Source organism: Ctenopharyngodon idella, chromosome 23 (genome assembly GCF_019924925.1).
Source record: "Ctenopharyngodon idella isolate HZGC_01 chromosome 23, HZGC01, whole genome shotgun sequence".
Taxonomy (NCBI): Eukaryota; Metazoa; Chordata; class Actinopteri; order Cypriniformes; family Xenocyprididae; genus Ctenopharyngodon; species Ctenopharyngodon idella.
Genome location: NC_067242.1, coordinates 19030365 through 19057759, shown reverse-complemented (window position 1 = coordinate 19057759; position 27395 = coordinate 19030365). Strand labels below are relative to the sequence as shown.

Below are 27395 nucleotides of genomic sequence, written 5' to 3'. Positions count from 1 at the left end.
CTAACGATTGCTTATTAGCTCAGATCACGTCAAACCGTGCAAATTATTATTATTGGTATACTTAGTTCTCAAATTGTTAATGTTATCAGCATTGTGTGACTATTTAGTGTATTTAGTGTGTATTAGTGTTACCTGAAGATTTCAATTTCTGTAGCCACTCCGCAGTCTGAAGTTCCTCTTCTCCAGTTGTCACTGATGATTGTCATTTGGAACTTTCTGGATTACAATCCGCCATCAAAATGATAAGTTTAATTATTGCAGCTGCTGCGAGAAAAGACTATAAATGATTCGTCACCTCGACATGCTATATAGCCTACTAGCTGGAACTCCTACTTTATGTAAACAGACATGACTCTTCTGACTGATTCTGCTCGAATTTCCAGCAGAAACCTGCCAGTACCACTCTATTTAGAAAACATTGTTACAAGCTTACCGATGTGAATCGGGCTAAGGTAAGGAGATAGTTTTGGACACTGGCTGGTTATGTACTTGCTCAAAAATTGATTTTGGATCATTTTTAACCAAAAAAAAAAAAAAGCTTTAAGTTTGGTCTCTTTTTAAAGAAGACACTTGGCAGATTATTGCTGAAGTGAAGAAAAAAAAAGTGGGGGAAAAAAAGGTTATGTAAGTTTGTTTATTATTATGAAAAATGCAAAAAAAAAAAAATACTATTTTTATTTTTTTCAAAACATGTTTTACTCTAAAACTGTGAGAATTTGTGCTCAAAATTTGAGGTTGATATCTCAAAAAAGAAAAAGAAAAAAGCTGCAAACAATACTTTTTCATGACTATTTAACCTTTTCAAATCATGTCCATGTTTTTGTGTGTGTGTTCTCATAGCAAGTCCCAAAGCCTCATACCAAACTTCGTACCATTCTGATGAAGTAAAAATTTCTAAAAAAAAACCAAACGTAAAATTTTCCAGTCAAAAATGACCAAACAGCATCAGCAGAGGGTTAAGGGAGACTGATGTTCTGACAAAACATGGTTGATGAGATTATTGCATCAGGGAAAGGAATATTAATGCAAATGCATATTTAAAGTATAAAAATCACTTCAGATGATTGTAACTTTGAAGAAGCATTTAATCAAATACGGCAATGAAAAAAAAAAAAATCTAATTCTGTGTGTAATGGCACTTTCCAATACTTTCTGGTATGAAATGGAGAGAGGTTGCCAAAATATTGTGATGACCATGCAACTATTTTAGGCAACAAAAATTTATTGCATATAGCTTTGTTTATAATGTGAGCAGCAAGAATAGGATTTACCTGTATGCTCATCTATTGATGAAATATGATTTTCTTTCATGTAGGCCTAGTGAGCAGGCTTTTCTGTCATAAATTAACTTCGTTCAGTCATTATTTTAGTAAAAGGTGGGAATTGCCTTATAATTTATGGAGAATATAGGCTATATATATTCTATTTGTAGAAAAATATTTATGTGATAGATATTTTACACGGATAAATACCTTATTAGTTTGGGAAATTATTTCATACTGTGATTAAGGTATCTTTTATCAGCGGTAAACTTGGGGATTATAGGCTAATATTATTTTCAAAGATTATTTAATAACAATTCATTATTCCACACACAATATTACTCTACGAACCATTCTCACGTGAAAAACAAACTCATGTTAACTAATAGCTTAACACTGCGCACATTCATTCATTGGAGAGAAAGCAGCACGAGTGATTCCTCCATATTTAGATCGCGTCAAGTTAATTGATGAATGAAGTTAACATTTTTAAAGACAGATAAACTGAGAGATTGTTCCTGGAAGAGATTGGCTGACTCACACGAGCCCCGTATAAACCCTCGAATGAATTTATAGTGTCTGCATGCTTCGCTACTTCACTCCAATTGTCCGCAGGCTGCAGATGCTCTTCGCCAATCCAGCACTGCAGGTGCAGTTTATGCTGGAGATGCTGATAGTAGTTCTGGCTAGACATTATTCTCTTTGCTTGTTTCTTTTCCTCACACAGAGGTTTTTTTCTGCTTACCCCCCTAGATTTTGCTCTAGTGCTGCCGTGTGAGGTGTTGGATTCATTGGATCCCGCAGTCTGACCGGCTTTGCGGTGCCTCTTCAAGAACATCATCTACAACATTATCTTTAGTGGAAATATGATGAACAGTTCCGTGTGCTGCCGCATCATGTTGACATAACTCTGCTGAAGAACTGAAAATAATGAATGGCCGGAGAGGAGCGATGATATGAATTAACTCTTTGATGTGAAGGGAAGCTGGAACGGGATTTTGTACTGCATTTACTGCCGAGGAAACACTGGAATGAGGCTCTAAACACGTTTCTTGTCGCTGAGTTTTCTTGTTGAAGTTGGTTTTTCTCAACAATGGAAAAATGAATTGGAATGGATATTCTGATAAGTCTTCCTTAGAGATGGATGGAAGATTTCCCAACCTTTTATGAATCTTTTCGTGGTGACTCTGGAAAGGTGGAGCGATCAGGAAAAGCTAATGACGGACCTATTAATCCATCAGAAGCACCAGAGGGGTTTGGAAACGTTTGGATGGAAATGTTTACATCTTTTTCTGGTTTTATACGAAACTACTAACGCATAGTTGTGGATCTCTGCTGGAATCTCCATTGTCATTTATTAATATAGTGAAATGAATTCAGGGCTGTTGACATATATGCTGTGATTTCTTTTTTCTTTTTTTGCAAATATCCATCTTTTCTTCTGAAAGTATTCCGCTCTAAATGGAATTAGTTGAGAAAGCCCTTTGTGAAAGGAATAGACATGGTACATGGGAACAGGTTCCTTCACGGTGAGTCCAGCGGCCAGTTAACTTCATTCTTTTCTCTGTTTTATTTTACGCATAAGGTCTATCTGCATTTACCCGTGTGTCCTTTATTCCCTTAGGAACTTTGTGTGTGATTGTTAACTGATTAAAATCATTTAATGTGTTTAGAGTTAAAGTAAGTGATGCAACTGCATATGCATCATACAGCATACAGTATATCATATTTTCCCACTTACGTGTTGTTCCCTGCTGGGAAATTCAGCATAAGCTGGTTTCTAGCTGGTCACTAGCTGGTGCAAGTTGGTTATTAGCTAATCTAAGCTGGTGATTTGCTGGTCCATTAGCTGGTAAACCATTTTGGACCAGTAACAAACCAGCCAAAGTTGTTAGGCTGGTTTTTACCTGGTTCTTTGTAGCTGGTTTCTACAGCTAGCTTGCCCAAGATGCTCATTACTGGTTATTAGCTAGTTGAAGTTAGCATAGCATCTAGGAACAGAAACAAAGTGGCTACCAGCTGGTCATACTAGTTTAAGGTGGTTGAGGTGGTTTGTAGATAGTCAACCAGTCAGCTAACATATTCCAAAACAGTTAACTTAAGTTGAATTTATATATATATATTTTAATTTTATTGTAAGGATAGCCCCTTGAGATGTAACATCTCATTTTCAAGGGGGTCCCATATAATATATATATATATATATATATATATATATATATATATATATATATATATATATAAAGAAATTGTTTCCCAAACTTACAGTACATCCATAGCAAATTAATCAATCTGAAAGATGAATGCAAAATAAAGACCTAAATAAATGAATGTAATTATTTATTTTGCATTTATTTTTGAATTTTGTTAAAAACTAAGTAAGTGTACAAGTAACTTTTTCAAGGTATATACCAAATTCCTTAGGGATAAGGCTTCAGATCCCTGATTTTCAAACATTCCTTAAAATATTTCTGTGTGTTTTGTGATTTAGTGCAACAATAATATATGTGGGAACAACATCATTCAATCCAGCTGTATGTTCATAATGAGTCCACATGATTCTATGCTGTTTTGATCTTAAATCTTTTGTCGCAGTTGTTGCAGGTCTTCTCATGCTTGGGTTGTCTGGGGCAACAAAGAAGGAAGCAGGTAATGATGTTTTGTCACAGAATACCCACCCACTCGCCATCTCCATGTTTCCTGGCAATCTCTGACATTTGACTGCTCTCTCTCAGTGAAAAACAATTCAGGAGTACAGCCGGCAGGGCAGTGTGGAACCTGGGTGAAAGAACCAGAGGGAGGCCTTTTCACCTCACCCAATTACCCAAACAAATATCCCCCAGAGCGAGAATGCATCTACATCATTGAAGGTACAAAAATAAAAAGAAAACCCTTGTTTGAATAGTAAATGCAGCTCACAAACAAATCTTTCACGTGACACTTGGATGGTGGGGGGTTTTGAACTGTTCAGTAGCGCAGTGGCACTCACAGTGAAAGATGCAGGAGCAATCAGTTGATTGTTAATCCTATGCAGCGCCATTATGTTACTAATAACCCTAGTGTTTCATTTGCATTTATAACAGAAGGATCTATAGGTCAACGATCTCTCAATATCTGAACATCAATTAGATTATCGCTATTGGATTTCATTAAAATTGAAAAAAAAAAAAAAGGATTGTCTGTCAGTCGCATTCGTTGGACTGTATGCTGCAGTGCTGCTGCTAGCTGATAATCAAATTGCACTAAAAAGCTAGTAGCAATTGTCTTGCAATCTGATGGTTTATACGTGATAATCTTTTACTGTCATAATAAGATTACAAATGTTATGAGATCTGTTATCTCTAACTGTTACACCCATGTGGTCTTCAATTTTTGGAGCTAATTTCTCTTGATTAAGTATATTTTTCCCAGTCTTCATTCCTTATGATTGTGATGTTACTGTGCTTTGTCTACCAGTAGCAATAAATGCATGTGATTGCAATCCATGCACCTTTGATCTCAGAAACTTCCTTTGTATACTAATAATGGCAAACATGCCCAACCCAATCTCATGAGAAAATGTAACATTTTAACAAGGTTGCAATTTCTTTTAAATTTGTACGGTGTGATTTGTACATAAACGTACAATCTTTAGAAATAACGCAAGCATTAAAGGGTTAGTTCAACCAAAAATGAAAATTCTGTCATTAATTACTCACCCTCATGTCGTTCCACACCCGTAAGACCTTCGTTCACCTTCAGAACACAAGTTAAGATATTTTTGATAAAATCCGATGGCTCAGTGAGGCCTCCATTGACAGCAAGATAATTAACACTTTCAAATGCCTAGAAAGCTACTAAAGACATATTTAAAACAGTTCATGTGACTACAGTGGTTCAACCTTAATGTTATGAAGCAATGAGAATACTTTTTGTGCGTCAAAAAAAACAAAATAAAGACTTTATTCAACAATATCTAGTGATGGGCGATTTCAAAACACTGCTTCATGAAGCTTCGAAGCTTTACGAATTTTTTGTTTCGAATCAGTGGTTTGGAGCGTGTATCAAACTGCCAAAGTCACGCCCCCCAGTGGTGAGCCATTGAAATTCGAAACCCTTATGACATAACGAAGCCTTGTTTACTGAAATCACGTGACTTTGGCAGTTTGATATGCACTCGAACCACTGATTCGAAACAAAAGATTCGTAAAGCTTAGAAGCTTCATGAAACAGTGTTTTGAAATCGCCCACCACTAGATATTGTTAAATAAAGTCGTTTTTTTTTTTTTTTTGGTGCACAAAAAGTATTCTCGTCACTTCATAACATTGAGGTTGAACCACTGTACTCACATGAACTGTTTTAAATATGTTTTAGTAGCTTTCTGGGCATTTGAAAGTGTTAATGATCTTGCTGTCAATGGAGGCCTCACTGAGCCATCGGATTTTATGAAAAATATCTTAATTTGTGTTCTGAAGATGAACGAAGGTCTTACGGGTGTGGAACTACATGAGGGTGAGTAATTAATTACAGAATTTTCATTTTTGGGTAAACTAACCCTTTATGGTCCACCCCTAAACCTAACTATTAGAGGGGCATAAGCAGTACAAAAAGGTATGAATTAGATTGTACAAATTCATAAGAATTAGCCACCAATTTGCCAAAACGTAATATAGTTATGTATTGCCATGAGAGTATGTTGGACATATGACATCATCCATCATAAATTACAGCTGTCAGTCTTCATGAATTTTTTTCCCCTTTGCAGCTCCCCCGAGACAATGCATTGATCTTTTCTTTGATGAAAAGTATTCAATAGAGCCTTCATGGGAATGTAAATTTGACCATATTGAAGTCCGGGACGGGCCCTTTGGCTTTTCTCCAATAATTGGACGCTACTGCGGCCAGCAAAGCCCTCCATATATCAGATCAAGTGGCCGCTACCTATGGATAAAATTTGTTGCGGATGGTGAATTGGAAGCCATGGGATTTTCTGCGAGCTACAATTTCACAGCAGGTACATGTGATTTATGCTCCTTATGCAGTGTCAGTAATGTTTATGATTGTGAAAGATTGATTAATTATTACACCAGTGAGTTTTTGGCTTTGCATGATGGTCTTTAAGAGTTCTGGAATCGGTTTTGAGTAACCTCAGTAACCTTGGGTTATTGTTATCCCCTGCATGTCGACTTGAATTCCTGATGCAATCAGTAACTATACTCTTCAAAATCCAAGCCGCTGATTCATATAGCAATTATTGTGGGTCCATGTTGGTTCTGTCAATGATCCTAATCTGCAATTGAGCTTATTAGTCATTCTATTGCAATAAAGAAGAACCTGTATGTTCTAATTCATCTAAACCTTTTTAAATCGTTTACCTTGATCAGTTCTTAGTACCACAATGAATGCTGACAATCCTTCCCTGGACCTGCTTCAGATGTTAAAAATTGCCAATAAGATGCTAAGTGGTAACAACTACATCATTCCTCATATAATTGATTTCACATACCCTCAAAGGAATCCTTTGAAAATATGTAGCACATTGCAAAATGGTTGATTTTTATCAGACGTCTCATTCTCAGTGTGTTAAAATTCACTGCTTTCTGATCATTTGCTTTGATTTAAAATTGAATCTCTGAAGTGAGCGGCAAGTAATACTGTACCTGAGTTCAAGTGAGAGATGTTTGCGTAAATGGTGTGCAAATTGAACAGTGATAGATATTGTGTGAAGAATGCTAAAAGCAATATTTGAATAAAGCTGCAACTAAAGTTGTAAATGTTGAAGAATTTCACAGAGCGGTCGAGCTTTAAGGGCCTTGCAGATGAATTACACAGCTGTGGCACTGGGTGCAAGAGAAAGTAGCACACAATTGAAGGCAAAACTGATTTAGAGTCGTATCTGAGAAATGAGTTATGAGCCGAGAATTTTTTTCCATCCTTTTGTGAATTAGGAGGAAATTCCTTCGCCAAGTTTGGAGAAACTATTCAGCGTGAATGGATTCATACTCTCGCTTCGCAACTTGCCAGGGAAGAAACACAGCTTCCTCTAGTCTTGATAAGGAATATCAGTGGCATATAATTTACATAATTAAGGAGATAAAAGTCCCTGAATTCACTTCCCTTGATGTTCCCCCAAAAAAAGTGGAGAGTGCATCTGCTCTGCTGCAGCCAATGGTAACACATGCTAATGCAGAAGGTACAACAGATGAATGAAAAGCAGGGAATGGGGAAGGATAGAAATTGCATGTATTCATCTTCCGTAGTATTTTTCACATTTTATCGCTACAGAAAAGAACATTACTGTATTTAGTTCAAAATTGATGCTTCTTATTATCACAAAACAGCCACTCAATCAAAGATGTGTCAGTCTACCGTGTGAGAGAGGGGGGATTTAGTCTACTGTATTTTCATCCTGATTTTTATGGGCTCTGGTAGCACAACTTCTGAAATTCCCTGCATCAGACCTCATTAAGACTGCACTTGCTTGCTTCATATCAAATGATCTACAGATCTGATCTCCAGACTTTTTTTTTTTTTTTTTTTTTTGGTGTAGAGCTATGTGATCAACTTGAAATGGAATCAGTTTAAATTTGTGATTCGAGGCCTGGACAAGTCAGTATAAATAAGGTTTGGAAACCGTGAATCATTGTTTAAAAATGACCGGAATACCTAAATGTGACCCTGGACCACAAAACCAGTCATAAGCATGAATTTTTTTAAATTGTGAATTGTGAATAAATAAGCTTTCCATTGATGTATGGTTTGTTAGGATACAACAATATTTGGTCGAGATACAACTATTTGAAAATCTGGAATCTGAGGGTGCAAAAAAATCAAAATATTGAGAAAATTGCCTTTAAAGTTGTCCAAATAAAGTCCTTAGTAATGCATATCAACTCACAAAAATACATTTTTGAAATATTTACTGTGGGAAATTTACAAAATATCTTCATGGAACATGATCTTTACTTAATATCCTAATGATTTTTGGCATAAAAGAAAAATCCATACAATGCATTGTTGGCTATTGCTACAAATATACCCATGCGACTTATGACTGGTTTTGTGGTCCAGAGTCACAAATGTTTTCATGACGATGTGGACAAAATACTGTACTAAACCAAACTAAATACTGTTCCTGGCATCATATATTACAGTGTGGAACCTTTAGTGCGACCAGTGAAGTCCTGAGCTAATGCCTCTAATGAGCTGGTTCTTTTCAATCAAAAACATACAGCGCGACCAATGAAGTCCAGTTCTGATGTGAATGATTTTAATGACTCTTATGAGCTGGTTAGTAGATCAAAATAGTGAATTGGTTCCATATTGGATCAAAAACAAACATTGTGACTAGTACCGCAGTCTGATTCTTAAGAGATTGACACTTATGACCCAATTCTTTTTTTAGTGAATCAAAAAAATAAAGCTTAATCAATGTATTCTGACTGATCTGACTCACTTACTGAACAGCAAAACATCAAGGGCTAATATTATGTTACAGTATGTTGTTCTTAAGGCAAGACACTACTTGCATCTGTTGTTTTTTAATGCATCTGTCAATTTTGAGATTTTGGGCTTTTTGGCTTTTTATGAAGTGTTTTTTTTTCAGACTTTTTATTTGCTTCTGTAGATTTCAATTTCAGTAAATATCTTTAAAGGCATTTTCTCAAGTCAGAAATCTCCACTTCAGTAGCACTTATATACACCAAACCTTACATTTTTATTCCTGTCTGTATTCTGAAGGTTTTTACAGAGGGGTTTGTTCATATTTAATTTACCATTCAAAAAAAAAAAGAAAAAAAAAAGGGTGATTTTTATTTTTATTTTTTTGGTGATTTTTGTTTTCTTCTGGCTGTTGACAGTATTTTTTGATTTATGGAGTGATAAAAAGAGATATCCAAAAACATTTGACTCTAATATGTCAAAAAAAATTAAACAAGAATTGAACCTGGCCTTATCCAATGTTCAGATTTTTGTTCTAGAAATATCTGTAAATTAGTGCATCTTTAATTAGATAATGCCTCATTTGCATATTTAAACGTAACATTTCAGAAAACTTGTAATGCAAAAAAATGTTGCAGTACTGGAAGAACCAATCAGCGATTGTTAGAGTTTCATGACTGAACTTTTTACGCTATTCACCTGGATTGGGTAAAAAATATCGATTTCACGATTTTAATCGATTTTCATTTTTACGAACCGATATCGATTCTTAAATCCCAAGAATCGATTAGTCTAGTCTGTTTTCAGTTGATGAATGAACAGAACATGTAGCGCGCCTCCCATCCAATAAATCGCAATAATCTTTGTGCTTTGTTACTTTTGATATGAAGCAAAGTCTCAGATTTCAAACGACGTCCATCTTATTATGAGATTCAAAAAATAAATACCGTTTTGGCGCTGTTTAATGTGACGTGACAGATCACTGTAGCGCCTCAGTTAAAGAGAAGCGGCAGCGCGGAGCGCATGTAAACTGATCCTCTCCTCCGCTTTAATACCAGTTACAGCGCGAAATAAACATGACTAAACATCTGAAGGTATATTAAAATATACAGTACAACTTACCGAAATCCGTATCCTGTCTCATGGAATAGCTCAATCAGTGTTTCAACCTCGGAAAGACGTCAATAAAACAGCTTGTAAACAATGTCACGTAACGTCACATTTACCTCAGAAAAACCATATTCAGTGACCATAAACTCTAGAAAGTCAGCTATCTGAAAAATATAGCTATGCACCGTTACATATTCATTGTAATTTTTAATGTTCTTCAATATTTAATGCATGTTTGAATAGATCAGTTATGACAGTCACAATTTAAATGTTTATATTTCAAAAAATTATTATTAAAAAAATATTATAAAAAACATCATTGAGTGTAATTTAAGTGTTTGTATATAAATAAGTTAGTTATAAATAAGTTCATTTTAACAATATTATAGTAATGTAGTTTATACCATGTGTAGTTTACAGCATTAGTTGAGATTTTTTTCCTCTAGAAAATTTGCCATGTATTGTATCTGATATACTACATCCAAAATAATCGAATCGAATCGAAATCGTAATTGAATCGAATCGCAAGAATGTGAATAGAAATCGAATCGAATCGTGAAAATTGTGTCAATACCCAGCCCTACTATTCACCTGGGGTGTCTTGCCTAAAGGGATAGATCACCCGAAAATGAAAATTCAGTGATTATTTACTCACCCTGGTTTTGTTCTAATGCCATATTTTTCTTTATTTTTCAAGGAGAAATAAAAAAAAATGTCCTGCTCGCACTCGTCCATATAATGGCAGTCAATAGGAACTAGATTCAAGCTTTAAAGAAAAAGTTGCAAAATATCACAGACTGACACACAAGCACACCACTTCACACATACTTTCTTCTTTGAGGTAAATATCTATGTTTTGTTCCAGTTGACGCAACAACAAAGCGAGTTCTTGCATTCACTTCTGTGAACTGTCATTCCAACTGTCATCTAACTGGAGTTCCGGTCCAGAGATACTCACCTCAGAGAAGAAAGTGCATGTATTTTCAATTTTTCTAGGTGTCGTGTTTTGTGTACTGTTTTGATTAATCTTAATTTCTGTAAATGGGGTTCTTGTGTGCTTTTCTTGGGTGCTTTGCTTTTCTATCATGAACATGCACAGAAGACCAATGGTCAGGATTTATGCTAAATAATAATTAAAATGTCTCTCTTTTTTTCCCCATACACCCTGTGAAATGCACTCAGAATAATTGGAAAATACAGCACAAGTCATATGGAATCATTCACATCTTCTTCTTCAAAGCTCGAAGCTGGTCCCTATTCACTGCCATTATATGGATGAGTGCGAGCAGGAATTTTTTTTTTTTTTTTAATTTTATCCTTTTGCAGTCTGTAAAATAAACCATTAGAACAACACTAGGGTGAGTAAATAATGGCTACATTTATATTTTGGGGTGAACTATACTTTCTCAAAAGAATCATTAATGTTACCAGACTCGTTTAGAAGAATTGCAAACCTAAATTCCTCATGATTTATATCCCTAATTGAAACTAATAATGCCTTCAAAAAGTCAATTACATAATGAACTCCGATTGAAAGCAATTAATTGTCTCTCTAAAATGATAAGGAAAAATTATTGGTCAGAAGGTGCTGTAAGACTGCTGTAAATCTTGAACCTGGGCAACATGCATCCAGTTATAGGTACTGTAGGACATTTGAACATCACATGGTTTTAATGCTTGAGTTTCCCAATTTGGTTATAAAGTAATTAAAAGTGTTTTTACTCAAGGTTAGTTTCATCTGAAATTGCAGATGCATGGTATAATCCATTGCTGGATGGCTCAGTGATTTAAGAAGTAGAATGATGTTCACACTGTGTGTAATTACTTCCTGATATCGTGCGAAAATAAAAATGGTTGTGTGCAGTCACTCACAGCATTCAGATGCAATTATCATGCAGACGTTGTATGAGTTCATTCCAGTAGTCAGATCTTGCTGTCTGCTGAAAGACAAATGCATTGTGATGCCACTTCCTCTTATAAACCTACTATATAACTAACTGGATTAAGCAGTAAAAGCAGGACACTTTGTGGTTGTTTAATTTGTCTCTTTCCTTCCCTTTGTCCATCTGTCCTTTTCTCTGTCTCTCCTTCTCACTATCTAGAAAACTCACACGCTCATTCTCCTGAGTCTCACTTTCTTGTCTTCTGGGCTTGACTGACCTTATTACCCCTCCTCTTTTCCAAGAGATAAAGCTGTGTTACCAGACAAGATCTGGCTGGGTTAAATAACAGGGAGAGCTGCTCCCCTCATGTGTCTTTCCCCAGGCCACTAGCTGTTTGAAGCCTTTGTCCCAGCTGTAAACAGACGCAGCAGTAATAAGAAAAACAAGATGGACTAAAAAGCATTTCAGGGACCGCTTTTTTGATCCAGTGGCCATTTAATAACCTTGTTTGGGGAAGCCTCATGTGGCCTTTTCCTCTTTTCATTTTCAATAGCTTTGTCGAATGCAGGGAAAGGAAAGAGGAAGTTGAATGCAGGAGCTGAGAGCGGTCCCTTAGATCCAAATGTCGAAACACAGTCAGGACCAATTAAGAAATATAGCTCTGAGCCTTCTGATGTTTTGTGTTGTATGTTTTTTGCTGTCACATAATACGGTGACCTGCCAGGTAAAGTGGTGCATTTTAAAGACAAAGTTCACACAAAAATGAAATATGGTCATTTACTCACTCTCATGTCTTCTAAACTTGTACGACTTTCTAGATTTTAAGATATGTATTTATTTTTGTATATACAGTATAATGAAAGTCAATGGGGTCAGAGGAAAGATAGTCATACCAGTGTTGTTAAATATTAGATGAAAAATTTAAACTTAAATGAAAATAAGAGATGCTACCTTGGCAAAATATATATAAAATAAATGAAAGATTAATGGAATATCTTCAAAATATCTGTTTGGAGCTAGGGATGTGCGAGACAAGTCGACTAGTCAACTAAATGTTGCTGCTAGTCGACATTGGACCTACTTGTAATAAATGTTTCTATATTGGTTAATGCTAAGTGAAATGCTTAAGTTTAATGTACAATGATCATAATGCAAGGCAAGTACATTGCATATATAAATACATCATGCATATTTTTCAGTGACATTCATTCAAGTGGATGGCATGTATACACTTTCTTGACTGTCCTCTGGGGATTTGTTAGACTAGTCAAATTTCTGTTTAAACATTAATGAAATTAATAATGGTGCATATATGTGACCCTGGACAAAACCAGTCGTAAAGTCCAATTTTTTTAAAATTGAGATTTATACATCATCTGAAAGCTGAATAAGCTTTCCATTGATGTATGGTTTGTTAGGGACAATATTTGGCTGAGATACAACTATTTGAAAATCTGGAATCTGAGAGTGCAAAAAAAATCAAAATCGGCTTTAAAGTTGTCCAAATGAAGTCCTTAGCAATGCATTTCCACTCACAAAAATACATTTTTGATATATTTATGGTAGGAAATTTACAAAATATCTTCATGGAACATGATCTTTACTTAATATCCTAATGATTTTTGGCATAAAAAAATCGATAATTTTGACCCATACAATGTACACTGTATTGCCAAAAGTTTTGGGACACCTGCCTTTACATGCACATGAACTTTAATGGCATCCCATTCTTAATCCGTAGGGTTTAATATGGAGTGCACCCTTTGCAGCTATAACATCTTCAACTCTTCTGGGAAGGCTTTCCACAAGGTTTAAAGTGTGTTTATGGGAATTTTTGACCATTCTTCTAGAAGTGCATTTGTGAGGTCAGGCAGTGATGTTGGCGAGAAGGCCTGTGCAGGCCAGTCAAGTTCCTCCACACCAAACCTGCTCATCCATGTCTTTATGGACCTTGCTTTGTGCACTGGTGCGCAGTCATGTTGGAACAGGAAGGGGCCATTCCCAAACTGTTCCCACAAAGTTGGGAGCATGAAATTGTCCAAAATGTCTTGGTATGCTGAAGCATTAAGAGTTCCTTCACCAAACTTTACACTTGGCACAATGCAGTCAGGCAAGTACCGTTCACCTGGTAACCGCCAAACCCAGACTCGTCCATCGGATTGGCAGACAGAGAAGCATGATTCGTCTCCACTGCTCTAGAGTCCAGTGGCACCGTGCTTTACACCACTGTATCCGACGCTTTGCATTGCACTTGGTGATGTATGGCTTGGATGCAGCTGCTCAGCCATGGAAACCCGTTCCATGAAGCTCTCTACGCAATGTTCTTGAGCTAATCTGAAGGCCACACGAACTTTGGAGGTCTGTAGCTATTGACTCTGCAGAAAGTTGGCTACTTCTGCGCACTGTGCGCCTCAGCATGCGCTGACCCCGCTCTGTGATTTTACGTGGCCTACCACTTCGTGGCTGAGTTGCTGTTGTTCCCAATTGCTTCCACTTTGTTATGATACTACTAACAGTTGACCGTGGAATATTTAGTAGTGAGGAAATTTCACGAATGGACTTATTGCACAGGTGGCAACCTATCATGGTACCACGCTTGAATTCACTGAGCTCCTGAGAGCGACCCATTCTTACACAAATGTTTGTAGAAGCAGTCTGCATGCCTAGGTGCTTGATTTTATACACCTGTGGCCATGGAAGTGATTGGAACACCTGAATTCAATGATTTGGAGGGGTGTCCCAATACTTTTGGCAATATAGTATATTGTTGGCTATTGCTACAAATATACCTGTGCGACTTATCACTGGTTTTGTGGTCCAGGGTCACATATTTGGAACAGCATGAAGATGAGTAAATGACAGAATTTTTATTTTTGAGTGAACTATCCCTTTAAACAGGTCATTTATAGGGGTATTTTGAAGGGTTTGGGAGGAACAAGTTGGTTTATAATACCTGGACAAAGCCTTTGGTTTGGAATGGAGGGGCTGTGACGCCAAAAAGCTGTTTTACATTAGGGCTTTGTTTAAATTGAGTGTACACAACCCTTTTCCTAGAGATTGATTGGATATTTGGCCTTCTGTAGATATCCACTATTATCAGTGCATAAAATCTAGGATTTGACACAAATTATGATTGCAGATCCCGGTCATTATTATCGCCTCTGCTCTAACAAGACCCGATTGCCCTGCTGCTGGTGTGGCTTGATTTTCACTGCACTGAGGCGTTACATGAGCCTTGAAGTCATAAACAGCTAATTTTAACTTCCAAAGCGCAACTGTTGATAGATATACGGCCAAATACAAGACCAGTAATTAACAGGTCTCGCAACCATCACAGCATGCTAAAAAAAAACAAAAAAACAAAAACATTCAAAACTGATAAAAAATGCCATGCATGTATTCCAGCAGAGACATTCGTTAATTACTGGTCTTGTATTTGGCCGTGTACAGTGTATAGTGGTGGTGATTTTTCTGCAGGATATATATCGATACGCTAAGTAGGTGGCGACAAGTGACTGTCTTTATAAATGAATCATGAAATCATTAATTTAAATGATTTTATAATCCACTGATTCATTCAAGAATGAAGCAAGCAAGCATGTGTATTTATTTGTGAGTCATTAAATCATTCACTTAGCCAATTGGTTCAAAAACACAGATTCATTCGGAAAATAAAAACAATACTGTTGTGTGTTTCTCTGAGATGCAACAACAATGTGATCGTTTGGAATTATTTTCGTTGACAGAGCAAAAATAGACTGGCATTATGTATCTTAAAAAAGTAAGTTATATTAACTTCTTTATATTAAACTGTGTATAAAAACAATATCACACTTGCAGTCATGCTGATGGTCTGAAACTTTCAGTTTGTTGTCATATTACATTGAACTTTTAACAAGAAAAATATATTTTTCATGATCTCTTTAGTACAACTGTCTTCTGTCTGTATTTAAATCTCTCATATAATTGCATTTGCTATGCTGTGCATGTTGTTGTATACTCACTCAAATATGATTAGCATTCACAGCACTCATAACTGCATGCTTCTTGGACATAGCAAATAATATTCAACTCTATTTGCACATGTAGAGGATGTAGCAAAACCAGAAATAACTAATCCCAAGTCCAATAATTCTGAAAAGGCCATGATGTAGTGGAGATATTTAATCTTCTAATTTGTGGACTCGAGATCGTATTGAATTTAAATCATTCTAACGACATCTGAGATTAGAAAAGGGAGCTAGATATATGGCTTCTCTGTGCACAAGGACGCACTGTATTATTGGATATAGCGTGATGGATTCAAACCGAAAAATTGAAAATTTAACTCATGGAATGAACTTTGGGGACATTCAGGTGGCCACATTTCACCACCATCTACCTTATTTTCTCAGGCCCGATAAAGTGTTGGAATGGACAAGTTCTCTGTGCAATCGACATTTCAGGCTCTGGAAGGTTGAAGAGATTTACTGAAGTCCTTGACATAGCAAAATTTAATCTTGAGGCACAATAATCAGTCATTATTATTTCAAGATGGTTCACATCCTCCCCTCTATTAAAGTTAAGTGTAGGGAATGGTAATTAGCCGAGAAACTAAACAAATGAAGGCAGAGTAACAAATTAATGTAGATTTTGCATTACTGTTAATAGCTGAAGGAAGGTAAACAAAGTATCTGTCCTAGTTGTGCACAACTTTTATAGCATGCCTCAATAATGTCCCAGAATTGCAGAAAACATGTACAAATGCTTTGTGTAGATGTAAAAAACATGTGAATCGTACACTTTAATATGGCAGCATTTATTACCCATTATGATGTCTTGGAAGCTTGGGGTGGAAAATTGCATGCTTTGTGTTTCGCTTTAGATGTTACAACGATGAAAAATCAGAGAGAGGCACACGTAATGCTGTTCCCTTCAGAAAATGGATTCTGCTCTGGGTGGTTGAGTATAAGGGGAAAAAAACATGGATTTTCCACTGTGAAAGAACCTAAAGTCAGCACAGCATAAATTTCTTTTGAGGAGTGCAAACACAGTGAGGAATCTGAATGAGGAATGAAATCATGTATCTTTGAAAACATCACCCTGAACAATAAAAAAGCACTTTGGCTGTGCTTTGATGATCTTGGCCTGCTCATGTGTACATATGAATATCTATAAATTTATTTTAAAGAACTTGGATACAGCTTTTATATGATGAGTGTTTTTAAATTCAGAATTAAAATTAGTTTTGATATTTTGGGTGGGGATAAAGTCAAAAAATGTCAGAGTGATACAACTGTTCTAATATCATAATGAAGAAAAAAAATTAAAATAAAATTATTGAGGCAAGTGCATTAAAGGAGGGGTATCACACACAGTTTCTGCCAATCTCATGTTAATCTTGAGTACATATAGAGTAATATTGCATCCTTCATATCTCTGAAAAGTCTTTAGTTTTATCATGTTTATAAAAGATAGATACGCTGTACCGAGTCTTTCCAAAAAAGCAGAGCTCCTGGAGGCGTGCCTGCCGTGGGCAGAGCTAAAGAGTCACGAGCTTGCGCAGCTTTTGCAGAGATCGTCATCATTATAAATAAAAATGAAACAAAAACGTTCGTGTTGTTTACATTTTATGCACTTGCGCACCGATTGCCAACAAAACACAGACATCTGATGCAGCTTTACTCACCACCCGCGATCTGCAAATCCAGCGCCGAACTGGGACTTGTTTACAAAACATTCATCACCAAAATCCCGGAAACAAACAAACATACGTTCACAGCTCCATTGCTGCCCTGGAAAAACAAACTTCATCCACTGTTCCCTTAATGCTGGGTTCTTTGGGAAGCTGAAAAAGGTAATCTTTCACTCATAACCAAAAACACACTAGTTTGTTGACAGGAGCTGCGTCTCATTTCGGAGGCTGGGTCCTCCGGAGGTCGCATTTGAAGGCTGCACACGTCATCAAGGATGTCATATTTTAAAAAAAGTAACCGTAATAAAATTGACTGATATTCATTGTGAGGTGTAAAATACTGTAATTTCTATCTTACGTTGCAATCTAATGGTTATTTTTCTTAAATGGGACTGCCTCGATGATGTATGCAGCCTTCAAAGGGTGCAGCTCCTGAATTGGGACAGAGCCATTGCTGAAAAATCTCTCGGCTTCCGTATCCCGAACGAAGCATGTTGATGGCCGTGCTCTTGCTCTGGGTGATGTGTGTGTGCACGCTTATCAGGGAGAAGTGCCTATACAAGGAATTCCACCCTTTATGATGGGGTACAGGCCATACTCAGAAAAAAATCGGCGAAACATGTCCACAACCGGAAGTAGTATATTTGGCACAGAAATGCTCCGTCATACATCCAACTCGTGTTTTGAAACTTTAGCCAACTGTTTAACAGTGTAAATAAGTCAGAATGCATGAAATAGCATTACACTCCCTTCCCTTTAAGTTGTTTAGCATGATTTTTTATTTCTTAGCAAAAAGTATTTTAACAAAAATGCTTCACTGCTTATTAATATTTAAAGGATTAGTTAACTTTCATATAAAATTTTCCTGATAATTTACTCACCCCCATGTCATCCAAAATGTTCATGTCTTTCTTTCTTCAGTCGAAAAGAAATTAAGGTTTTTGATGAAAACATTCCAGGATTATTCTCCTTATAATGGACTTCAATGGCCTCCAAAAATGTTGAAGGTAAAAATTATAGTTTCAGTGCAGCTTCAAAGGGCTTTAAACGATACCAGACGAGGAATAAGGGTCTTATCTAGCGAAACGATCGGTCATTTGCGAAAAAAATGTAAATGTATATGCTTTATATAAACAAATGATCACCTTCCAAATGCTTCCGCCAAAACCGTACTTTCGTATTCTTCAAAGAGGAACGAACGCAGCGCCAGTTACATTTTTTCCGTAAGTAGAATAGGGAAGACGTAGGACATACAGCGTAAGCTTTTTGAAGAATACGAAAGTAGGGTTTTGGCGGAAGCATTTTTTTCGAAAATGACTGATCATTTCGCTAGATAAGACCCTTATTCTTCGTCTGGTATCGTTTAAAGCCCTTTGAAGCTGCATTAAAACTATAATTTTGACCTTCAAGCATTTGGAGGCCATTGAAGTCCATTATAAAGAGAATAATCCTGGAATGTTTTCATCAAAAACTTTAATTTCTTTTCGACTGAAGAAAGAAAGACATGAACATGTTGGATGACATGGGGGTGAGTAAATTATCAGGAAAATTTTACATGAAAGTGAACTAATCCTTTAAAACATTTTTGTTCACCAAATCAGTCCCTCATGACTTTGTGTAAAGATAATTAAGTCTCCAAAAAAATTGCATAAATATAACATAATTTGACCTTTTTATGGCAAGGTGAGGTTAGTTCAAGTTGAAAAGTCTTGTGGCGAGACTCCCCAAAAATGTAATAATATTTGTAAAATTACTTTTGTATCTTGAAAAATACAAAGTTCTGTCATGAAACTCTAGATGGCACAGGTTTAATCTGCTTGCAATTACATCATTCTCTATAGGGCACAGCTAATTGGTTCCTGCTATATCAGTAGCCAATGAGCTTGCTGCTCAACCTTCACATACTTGGGCAGCATTTGCTGAAGCAGTCTGAGAGTTGTCATGACAGACATACTGTGTATTTAAAAACCTAGTGATTAAGAGGTGTACACTCACATGTATTTTAGGTGTAAGGAAAACTGTTTTTTACTTGTTTATCTTGGGTGCTTATCAAAATCCTCATTCTGCCTTGTCATGAAAAATCCAGATAATGCCACACAGTCAAGTGTGGAGATTCCTGGAGCAGATCTAATTTGCTAAAGTAATGCTATCAGACTGAGCCGTTTGGCACAAGCGCCACACGGACAAGGTGGAAAAGAACGCCAGGGCTCCTGCTCGTGTTGTTTATCTCCTCCAGACTTATTTGGCTGTTTGCATCGTTTCAGTAACGGGGAGCCAGGTGCATTCTAGACTGGTTAATGGAGCATTGAATTGGTTTTAAAGAGCAGTACTTTTTTTTTGTAATTTGGAAAATGCTTGTCTTCATGTATTGTATTATGAATAACAGCAATTTGTCAGGTTTTATGTTCAATGTGGATTTTTTTTAACATAATATAGGCTAATGCAGAAATAATGTGGTTGTGCTCTGTTGTAGAGCTCAATGGACTGTGTTACATTACACACTAGCTGCAGTACAGAGGTCGCTTCAGAAGCACTGGCCTCGTTTGCAAGCACAGAATGTGCACAGGCTTATCGAACCTTACCTTTCACTCAAGGGAGATCTACTGTGTTTATCGCAGCCACCAACCAAAACTTAAAGAATCCAATAGTACAACGTTATTTAGCCGCCAACATTTTTATCTCCCTTTCCTGACCTGTTTTTTTTTCTTTCTCTCTCTCTCTACCAAAGCCAATTACCCCCCAAATCAATATGTGGACTAACTGTGCTTGCAGTCAGATGGTGAGAGAGTGAGTGACAGGAGGAGTGAGCGAGAGAAAGAGAGAGAGAGAGATCTCACCTCATTTTATTGTCTCTTAAAGACCCCATGAATTTACTTGATGAGTGCAGTTTTCATTCCTATGTTGACATATTTCATACAGAAAGTTGAGACGGGGCATTTTGAAAGGCTTGTCCCTTTTAAAGTCCCCATGAAATCAAAATTGACAATGGAATGTGGAATATTGCTGTATTTTTTTTTTTTATAAATAATTTATGTGCACATCATTACTTTTTTTTAATTACTGTGCCCTCATAATCCTTAATCAAAATAACTTCCCCTGCCTGTTGCAATGACATCTCTTCTCTGATGACATGTTTACTGGCGCGAAGACGGAACAACCTGTCACTCACATGAGATCACAGCAATAGCAAACCACAACCATCCAACCATCCAGTCAATCCCAGTGGACAAAATCAAGACCCATCCTACATTTTCTTTCTCATTCGAAAAGCTGTTTTACTCGGATATACATCACGATAGGGACCATCACAATTTCCATCTCATGAAGACTTAAAAACTTAAAAAATTAAAGAAGAATGTGGTAATAGCCACATTTAATTGGACAAATAATACAGTGCAGGATGACATCATTGATATTTTTAGTCTGTTTTCTCAGAAGAGAAAGACTGAAATGATAAAACTATTAGATACAACCTGGTCTCATGGAAAGACGTACCTGTGGAAATGTTTTTGCGAGTCGCAAAAATACGTACCAATATGTACATATCACTGCAGTTTTCAACAGAAATGAACACTAGAGGGAGTAAAACAGCAAGCGCTTTCATACACAGTTACGATAACAGGGTCAGATTATGGATTTAAAAAGACTTGTTTTCACATCTCCTTGCACAATATTATGTTATGATCTCAAACCGCTTTTTATCAAAGTGCACGATTTGTAAACGAATATATTTTGGACTTTGCATCGCTTAACCAGCTCCATATGTTTCGCTTTTCTGACATAAGCTTGCTTGGTAGCTCAGCTGATACGGAGTTGTACTTAAGACGAGGAAGCCTTAGGTACGAATCCGGGGGAAAAACGAGTCACGGTAAAAGAGCTCAAAGATGAGAGATCAAAACAAGCTAAAACGGCATGATTACAGATGCTTTTTATGTCACATTTGCTTTGGTAGGTTTAGGTGTAGTGTTAGTGGAAGGTTATTTAAAAAATAATGGAGCGTTACACTTTTAGCGCCACTCACTGGACAAATTTCAAATCAGAACTGCGATGATTCGTATAAAAACCAACGTCATAAAAACATACCAAATTTACGGCAAAATGAACACGCTTTTAGCACCATTCAGTGGACATTTCACATTGAAACTGCAGTGATATGTACGGATTGGTACATATTTTGCGACTTGTGAAAACATTCCCACAGGTACGTACTTCTAATGAGACCAGGCTCATTAGATAATATAACCTTATTGGTATCATGCTTCATATCAAAATGATCCTTGTTTAACTCTCTGCCCATAGTGTAAATCACCTCCTCATAATGTACATTGTATGTTTGCAATATTAAGCAGAGTATGAAGGACACAAAATTGCCAGCCCACTCTGATTATGCAAATAAGTCAGCTTCCAAAGAAAAGAACTTTGAAACTTTGAAAAGAACTTTCCCACCTGAAATTACACCCTTTCCATTGGTCAAGCCAAACTCAAGAGGTGTAACCTCTGCGAAAGTTAAAGGGATAGTTCACCCAAAAATGAAAATTCTGTCATTTATTCCCCCTCATGTTGTTCCAAACCTGTATACATTTCTTTGTTCTGCTGTACACAAAGGAATATATTCGGAAGAATGTTTGTAACCAAGCAGATCACGCCCCCCATTGACTACCATAGTACTTTTTTTCCCTAATGGGGGGTGAGATCTGCTTGGTTACAAACATTCTTCCAAATATTTTCCTTTGTGTTCAGCAGAACAAAGAAATTCATACAGGTTAGCAACAACTTGAGGGGGAGTAAATGATGACAGAATTTTCATTTTTGGGTGAACTATCCCTTTAAAATGGCATTATCTCAGTGGCTCCCTCTCTTCTTGTTGCTGTTCGTGTGGAAAAGACTGGAGACATCCAGTCCGACCGAGACCTATTTGTACACTCAACTAATAGTTTTACAATTCGTCTGTTCCTTAAAAAAAAGCTATCAGTTGACTTCAGAAGACTTTTATTGTCCTTTTTAGATCCTGAAAGCCTGTGGTCACTATGAATTCTTCTTTCCTGTATTCTGTAAATAATGACAGAAAGTATTAGTGTACTGTTCCTTTAGGGTTCTACTTGAATGATTTCTGCTGCTTTGGATTTGGCTAAACCCTTGCTGAGTACCTTTTTCTTTCCTCTCTTTGTTCTGCTGTTTGCTCAATATACTGTCTCTCCTTCTCTTTTGCTGTCTTTTTTTTTATGGTGGTGTACTTTCAGGCCCAGCAGCTGGAAAGCCCATGCTCAATTTAACCACATACAACATTCATCTTTTTACCCGTCCATTCATAATGGCTTGCCTACAGTGTGCTTTATTATTATTCCCTTGCTAATCCTTACACCCATTTAACCATAAAGAGGAACTTATACTGCAGGGGCTGTGAGTATAGGAGTTTAATGGGATATCCCTGAACATGCTGCAGAAACGCTCTAGCATGTCACATAAAGGTGAAGGATTTAGGTGAGATTTACAGTGTTGCCTCTGGCCCTGTACGTAGTTCGATCAAAATCTCTAAAATGGCTGTATATAATTCATATTCTGCCATCATGGCTTTTGCAGTGGCATGGTGAAAGTGGCTTGGTTCAAAGAGCTTTCAATTGGTTGATACTGAAATTAAAAATAAATAATTTTGTTTGAAACTTGGACAGAATGACATTCTTGATTGCAAAATGGCCAGTGATAGGCTTGTGTTCATTGAAATGACAATAAATAGTTTATTGATATGGGGGGCATGAGTCTCTTATATTGCATTTTTAATGTTTTTTTATGTATATCTATTAATAGATAGTACAAAAATTACTGTCATTTCCCCACCTACTGTATACACTAATACATCTCCTTATCCAGATATAGAAATGTGTTAGATATTCCCAAAGTCTCCATCAAGCTTCAAGTTCAAAATATTTCGATTTTTGTTTGAGGCAGTTTAGCGTTTTCTGTTATATTTTTATAGCGCAGTGTCACGGGGTTGAATCTGCGATTCACTTTTATATCAAAGCTCTCTCTCTCTCCTGCATTCATGAGGCCAAGTTCCCCATGAATGTCTGGACTCGTCCGCATCTCATTCATAGTCATGATGGCACTCGGCCCGACGAGGTCAGGGCCCCGCTAAATATTATCCCATGCGACCTGCTCTCCCCTGCAGCTATGAGGAACAGTGAGCTTTTAGCATTTTATTGGGCTCTAAGGCTTCCAGCTAAAGGTTGACATCTTTTGATACTCTATGTGCAAGGTGCGCCAACAAGTATTGAATCCACTGCAGCACTTTTTACTGCTGCTTACTTTATTAATTGATCTCACGGCACCTTTTGTTCTTGGAGGGGTTTCAGAGTGTGACATTTTCACCATTTGTGTGGAAGTTTGTGTGTTTGATTAAGGCTTGCAGCATTTGTTTATGCAAGCACAAATTGTTAGTTATGTGGCCACTTGCCGATTTCTCCTTGGCCGCTGACCGTTAAGCGTGCAAGTCCAGAAAGTCAATTATACGAAGCTTTCCCAGTGGGAATATTAACTTCCTAGAGCGGAACATCGTGGCTGCAGATCATGTGAGCTCATCATCTCTGGCACACAAACACTAAACAAGCCACTGAACAATATGGCTCCACTGACTTTTTATTTTCTGTTTGCCAAGCTCAATTAATCACACCAGTCGCACGGAAATCCTCCTCTTCTCTTTTATTATATCCAGTCTCTGAAAACGCAGAGCTGTTCGGTGCGAAAAATGGGGAAAGAGGGGGTAAAAAGAGAAAGTACCGTGGCTCTGTAGAGGAGAGAAGTGTCTGATAACAGTTCCGTGCTAGTGTGCTTCCCTAAGGCCCTGTTCCCTCTGAATATTCATAGGGCTTGGCAAGAGAGCCTGCACCATTTGTAAAAGGACAACTATCAGTTTTCAACTCTGACTGTAAAATGGGCCAGTATGCCTTTACAGATTCATCTGAAAAATACTGTGTACTAGAACAAGAAAATTGGCTTGTAAAAATGTCCTTATTTAATACTGTAGTTATCAGAGTTCCACAGTGATTTCCAAAAGTCATCAACATGTTTTGCAAATATTTACTTTGCTTTGAATGTTTTCATTTTTGTACCTTTTAACATTTTCTTTTCATAATTTTAAAACTTTTTTTAAAATATACACTACAGTTCAAAAGTATGTTTTTTTTTCTAAATAAGTCTCTTATGCTCACCAAGGATGAATTTATTTAATCAAAAATACAGTAATATTGTGAAATATTATTAAAATTTAAAATAACAGTTTCCATTTTAATATATTTTAAAATGTAATTTATTCCTGTGATGATACAGCTGAATTTTCCAACACAGGGTGTATCTCTATGTATCTACATATTTTTTTTTGTGCAAAACTCAAAAAACATACCAATACATGCAAATCCCTGCAGTTTCCAGCTGTAAAACAGCAACTATTTTTAATCCTTTTTTCACATAAAATTATGATTACAGGGGCAGATTATTAAGAAACACTAATAAAGACATTAAGTAAGGAATAATTGACGACAGGCTGTTGAATTCTTAGAAAATAATGCACATCCAAGGTGGTAATGCGGCCACAACTTGAAGCAGAGTGGACGTTACACCTCAGGTGTGGATTATTTTCTAAGAATTCAACAGCCCGGAGTCAATTATTCTGCTTATACTACGGTTACCACACCTCAAGACACTGTTCCGATGTTGTATTTCAAGACATTTGTCCGGTTTTTGTCCTTAAAACACTCTTGTGTGTTGGACTGATTTCTTACGCATCTCATCCCAAGCCTCCGTTGCTAATTCCAAAACATTATTTCAGAATTACTGATTAATTCGTCAGAGCAGCGCTGACGAAACGTTTCTGTGCGAGTGTGTCCGTACTATACAGTATGTGTGTACATTTGAAAGAGAGAGAGAGAGAGCGCAAGAGAGTATGCGCTTTCAGGACACAATAAAACTTATTTTTGGCAAAAACCATGACAATAATTTGTCGTTTTCATCCTATTGTTTACTATATTTATTTGCTTGGTCGGTGTCGTTGTGGGTTTTGTTTCTTTTGCTGTTATAGGCTGTAAGGACCTATTGAGATAACTGGAAACATTTGGCGAAGTGATATGGATCTGCAATGCGGTCAAGACCTGGTCAAGAACTACTTTAGTCATGCGTTTCCCTGAAAATAATTGCACACTTTAGAACACTGGTCAGATTTGAGCATTCAACAGCCCCGTAGTATAATAAACACTAATATTAATAAACCAATTAATGAACAATCAGCTATATGGCTTTCTGATATAGTAAACATGCTCAGTAGCTCGCCTGGTACAGCGTTGCACTTGTAATTTGGAGCGCTCGGGTACCATGACACGTCCCGTTACACACACAAGTCACAACAAAAGAGCTCAAACACTTGTAGAAGCAAGCTAAAATGGCATGGTTGCCTCAGATAATGTATTTTTATGTCACGTTTGCTTCTGTTAACACTATCGGGTATGTTTAGGGGTTTAGTGTAGGTGGTACATTATTTTCAAATGCAATAAAGCATGGACATTTCGATTCAAAACTGCTGCGATACGTACAACCAATCTAATAAAATACTGCCATATTCACATTAATCCTTTTCAGATAAAACTGAACACGCTTTTAGTGCCACTCACTACACATTTCACTTTGAAAGTGTCTCGAAACATGCTAGATGCAATGCAAAGTCATTTTGCAGAAATGTCGCCACAGGTAAGTTTTTTTTTCAATAAGCCTAGGTTGCAATTTTCAGCAATCATTACTCTAGTCTTCAGTGTCACATGATCCTTCAGTATGTGTTTTTGTAACCTAAATTATAGCATATTTGATTCTCATTCAGCTTTAAATCATTATCATTAGACACAGTTAATAATAAGCTATTTAGATGTCTTTTACCAAATCCGGAGGTCAGTAAATAGTATATTTTAATAGTTTTACTTCATAAATGTGATGGAAAAAGATTAGGAATTGATTGGTTCCTGAAAAGTGCCTGTGAAATGTCAAAATGGAACCAGACTGAATGTGAGTTTGCTAAAACAATGTCAAAGAAGCTATTTGGCTAACAGCCCACGCAAGTGACATCACCTGAAAAAGAAAAGTTGTTTCAGAGGAAGAGCAATTCGTTACTTTTGATTACAGATTACGAACCCAAACAATACTTTTCTTTTGGATGCACTGATGAATCATTCACAATAAGACCAGGAACACGCATTAGGAAAGTAAATAGGTTCAATTTCATGCTGACTTCGACCACAGGCATTTTTTTTTTTTTTTTAGTTTGTTATAGGTATCACACTGACGGTACTTTGTTATGCTTTAGAAAACAGGCCAACACATCAGAGACTTTCTTCATATTTTTATTTTACAAGGCATATAAGGCTGTTTCAAAATTCAGTCAACGTCAATCTGGTTGTGGACTTGCTCTAGGGAGCAGGATTGAATTGTTCACATGAACAGTTTGACTGGGGGCACAGCCAGAAACACTGAACAAGCTCCTACCCTGTCATCTGAGAAAGAGAGAGAGAGGACTGTACAGTGGATTTAAGTTCAGGCTTGGTAAACCCGCAGCTAGCCCTTAGATACACAGCCTCTAGCGTACCGCTGAACTGAGAAATAGACCTGCTGTTCCAACTGAACCTTCCAGCATACTTCAAACGACTACCGATTCAATATGTATTATTATGAGGCACACGTTAGGAGTTTGCGTGAGCATGTGGGCTCTCTATATCATTGTATTTTTTGTAGCATTAGGAGAAGCAGATTTGTACATCATGAGCCATGAATGGATGTGATGATCTACAATGTAGGATGGCTAATTTAATGGTAATGAAGTCTTCTCAGTTTTGTGCAGGTAAAAGATCATTTAGTGCCAGCATAGATTTTCTAGCTGACATCATTACGTCGTATAAGCAATGTCGTTTGCTCTCTCGGCTGATGTTGATTGCTTTGTGCATCAATCTTTCTTGAGTTGAGTCCACACCCCTTTGATTGATTACACACACTGGAGGGGAGAGTGTGATTGGATC

The 27395-nt window shown here is 36.9% G+C and overlaps 1 protein-coding gene across 3 annotated transcripts in view; it reads left to right on the top strand.

Annotated features, from left to right (window-relative positions):
• The first annotated feature begins 1715 nt into the window (after positions 1–1715).
• Positions 1716–27395, top strand: part of neto1l (neuropilin (NRP) and tolloid (TLL)-like 1, like) — a 106961-nt gene continuing 81281 nt past the window's right edge. The window contains exons 1-5 of one of the 3 annotated variants that reach the window (XM_051882599.1): positions 1718–1911; positions 2016–2791; positions 3858–3911; positions 3998–4132; positions 6008–6256. In XM_051882599.1, coding sequence (XP_051738559.1) covers positions 2764–2791; positions 3858–3911; positions 3998–4132; positions 6008–6256 — 466 coding nt within the window. In that variant the 5' untranslated portion in view covers positions 1718–1911; positions 2016–2763. Of the gene's footprint in view, positions 2792–3857; positions 3912–3997; positions 4133–6007; positions 6257–27395 lie in introns of all 3 variants that reach the window. The other 2 variants (XM_051882600.1, XM_051882598.1) reach the window with 2 other exon arrangements.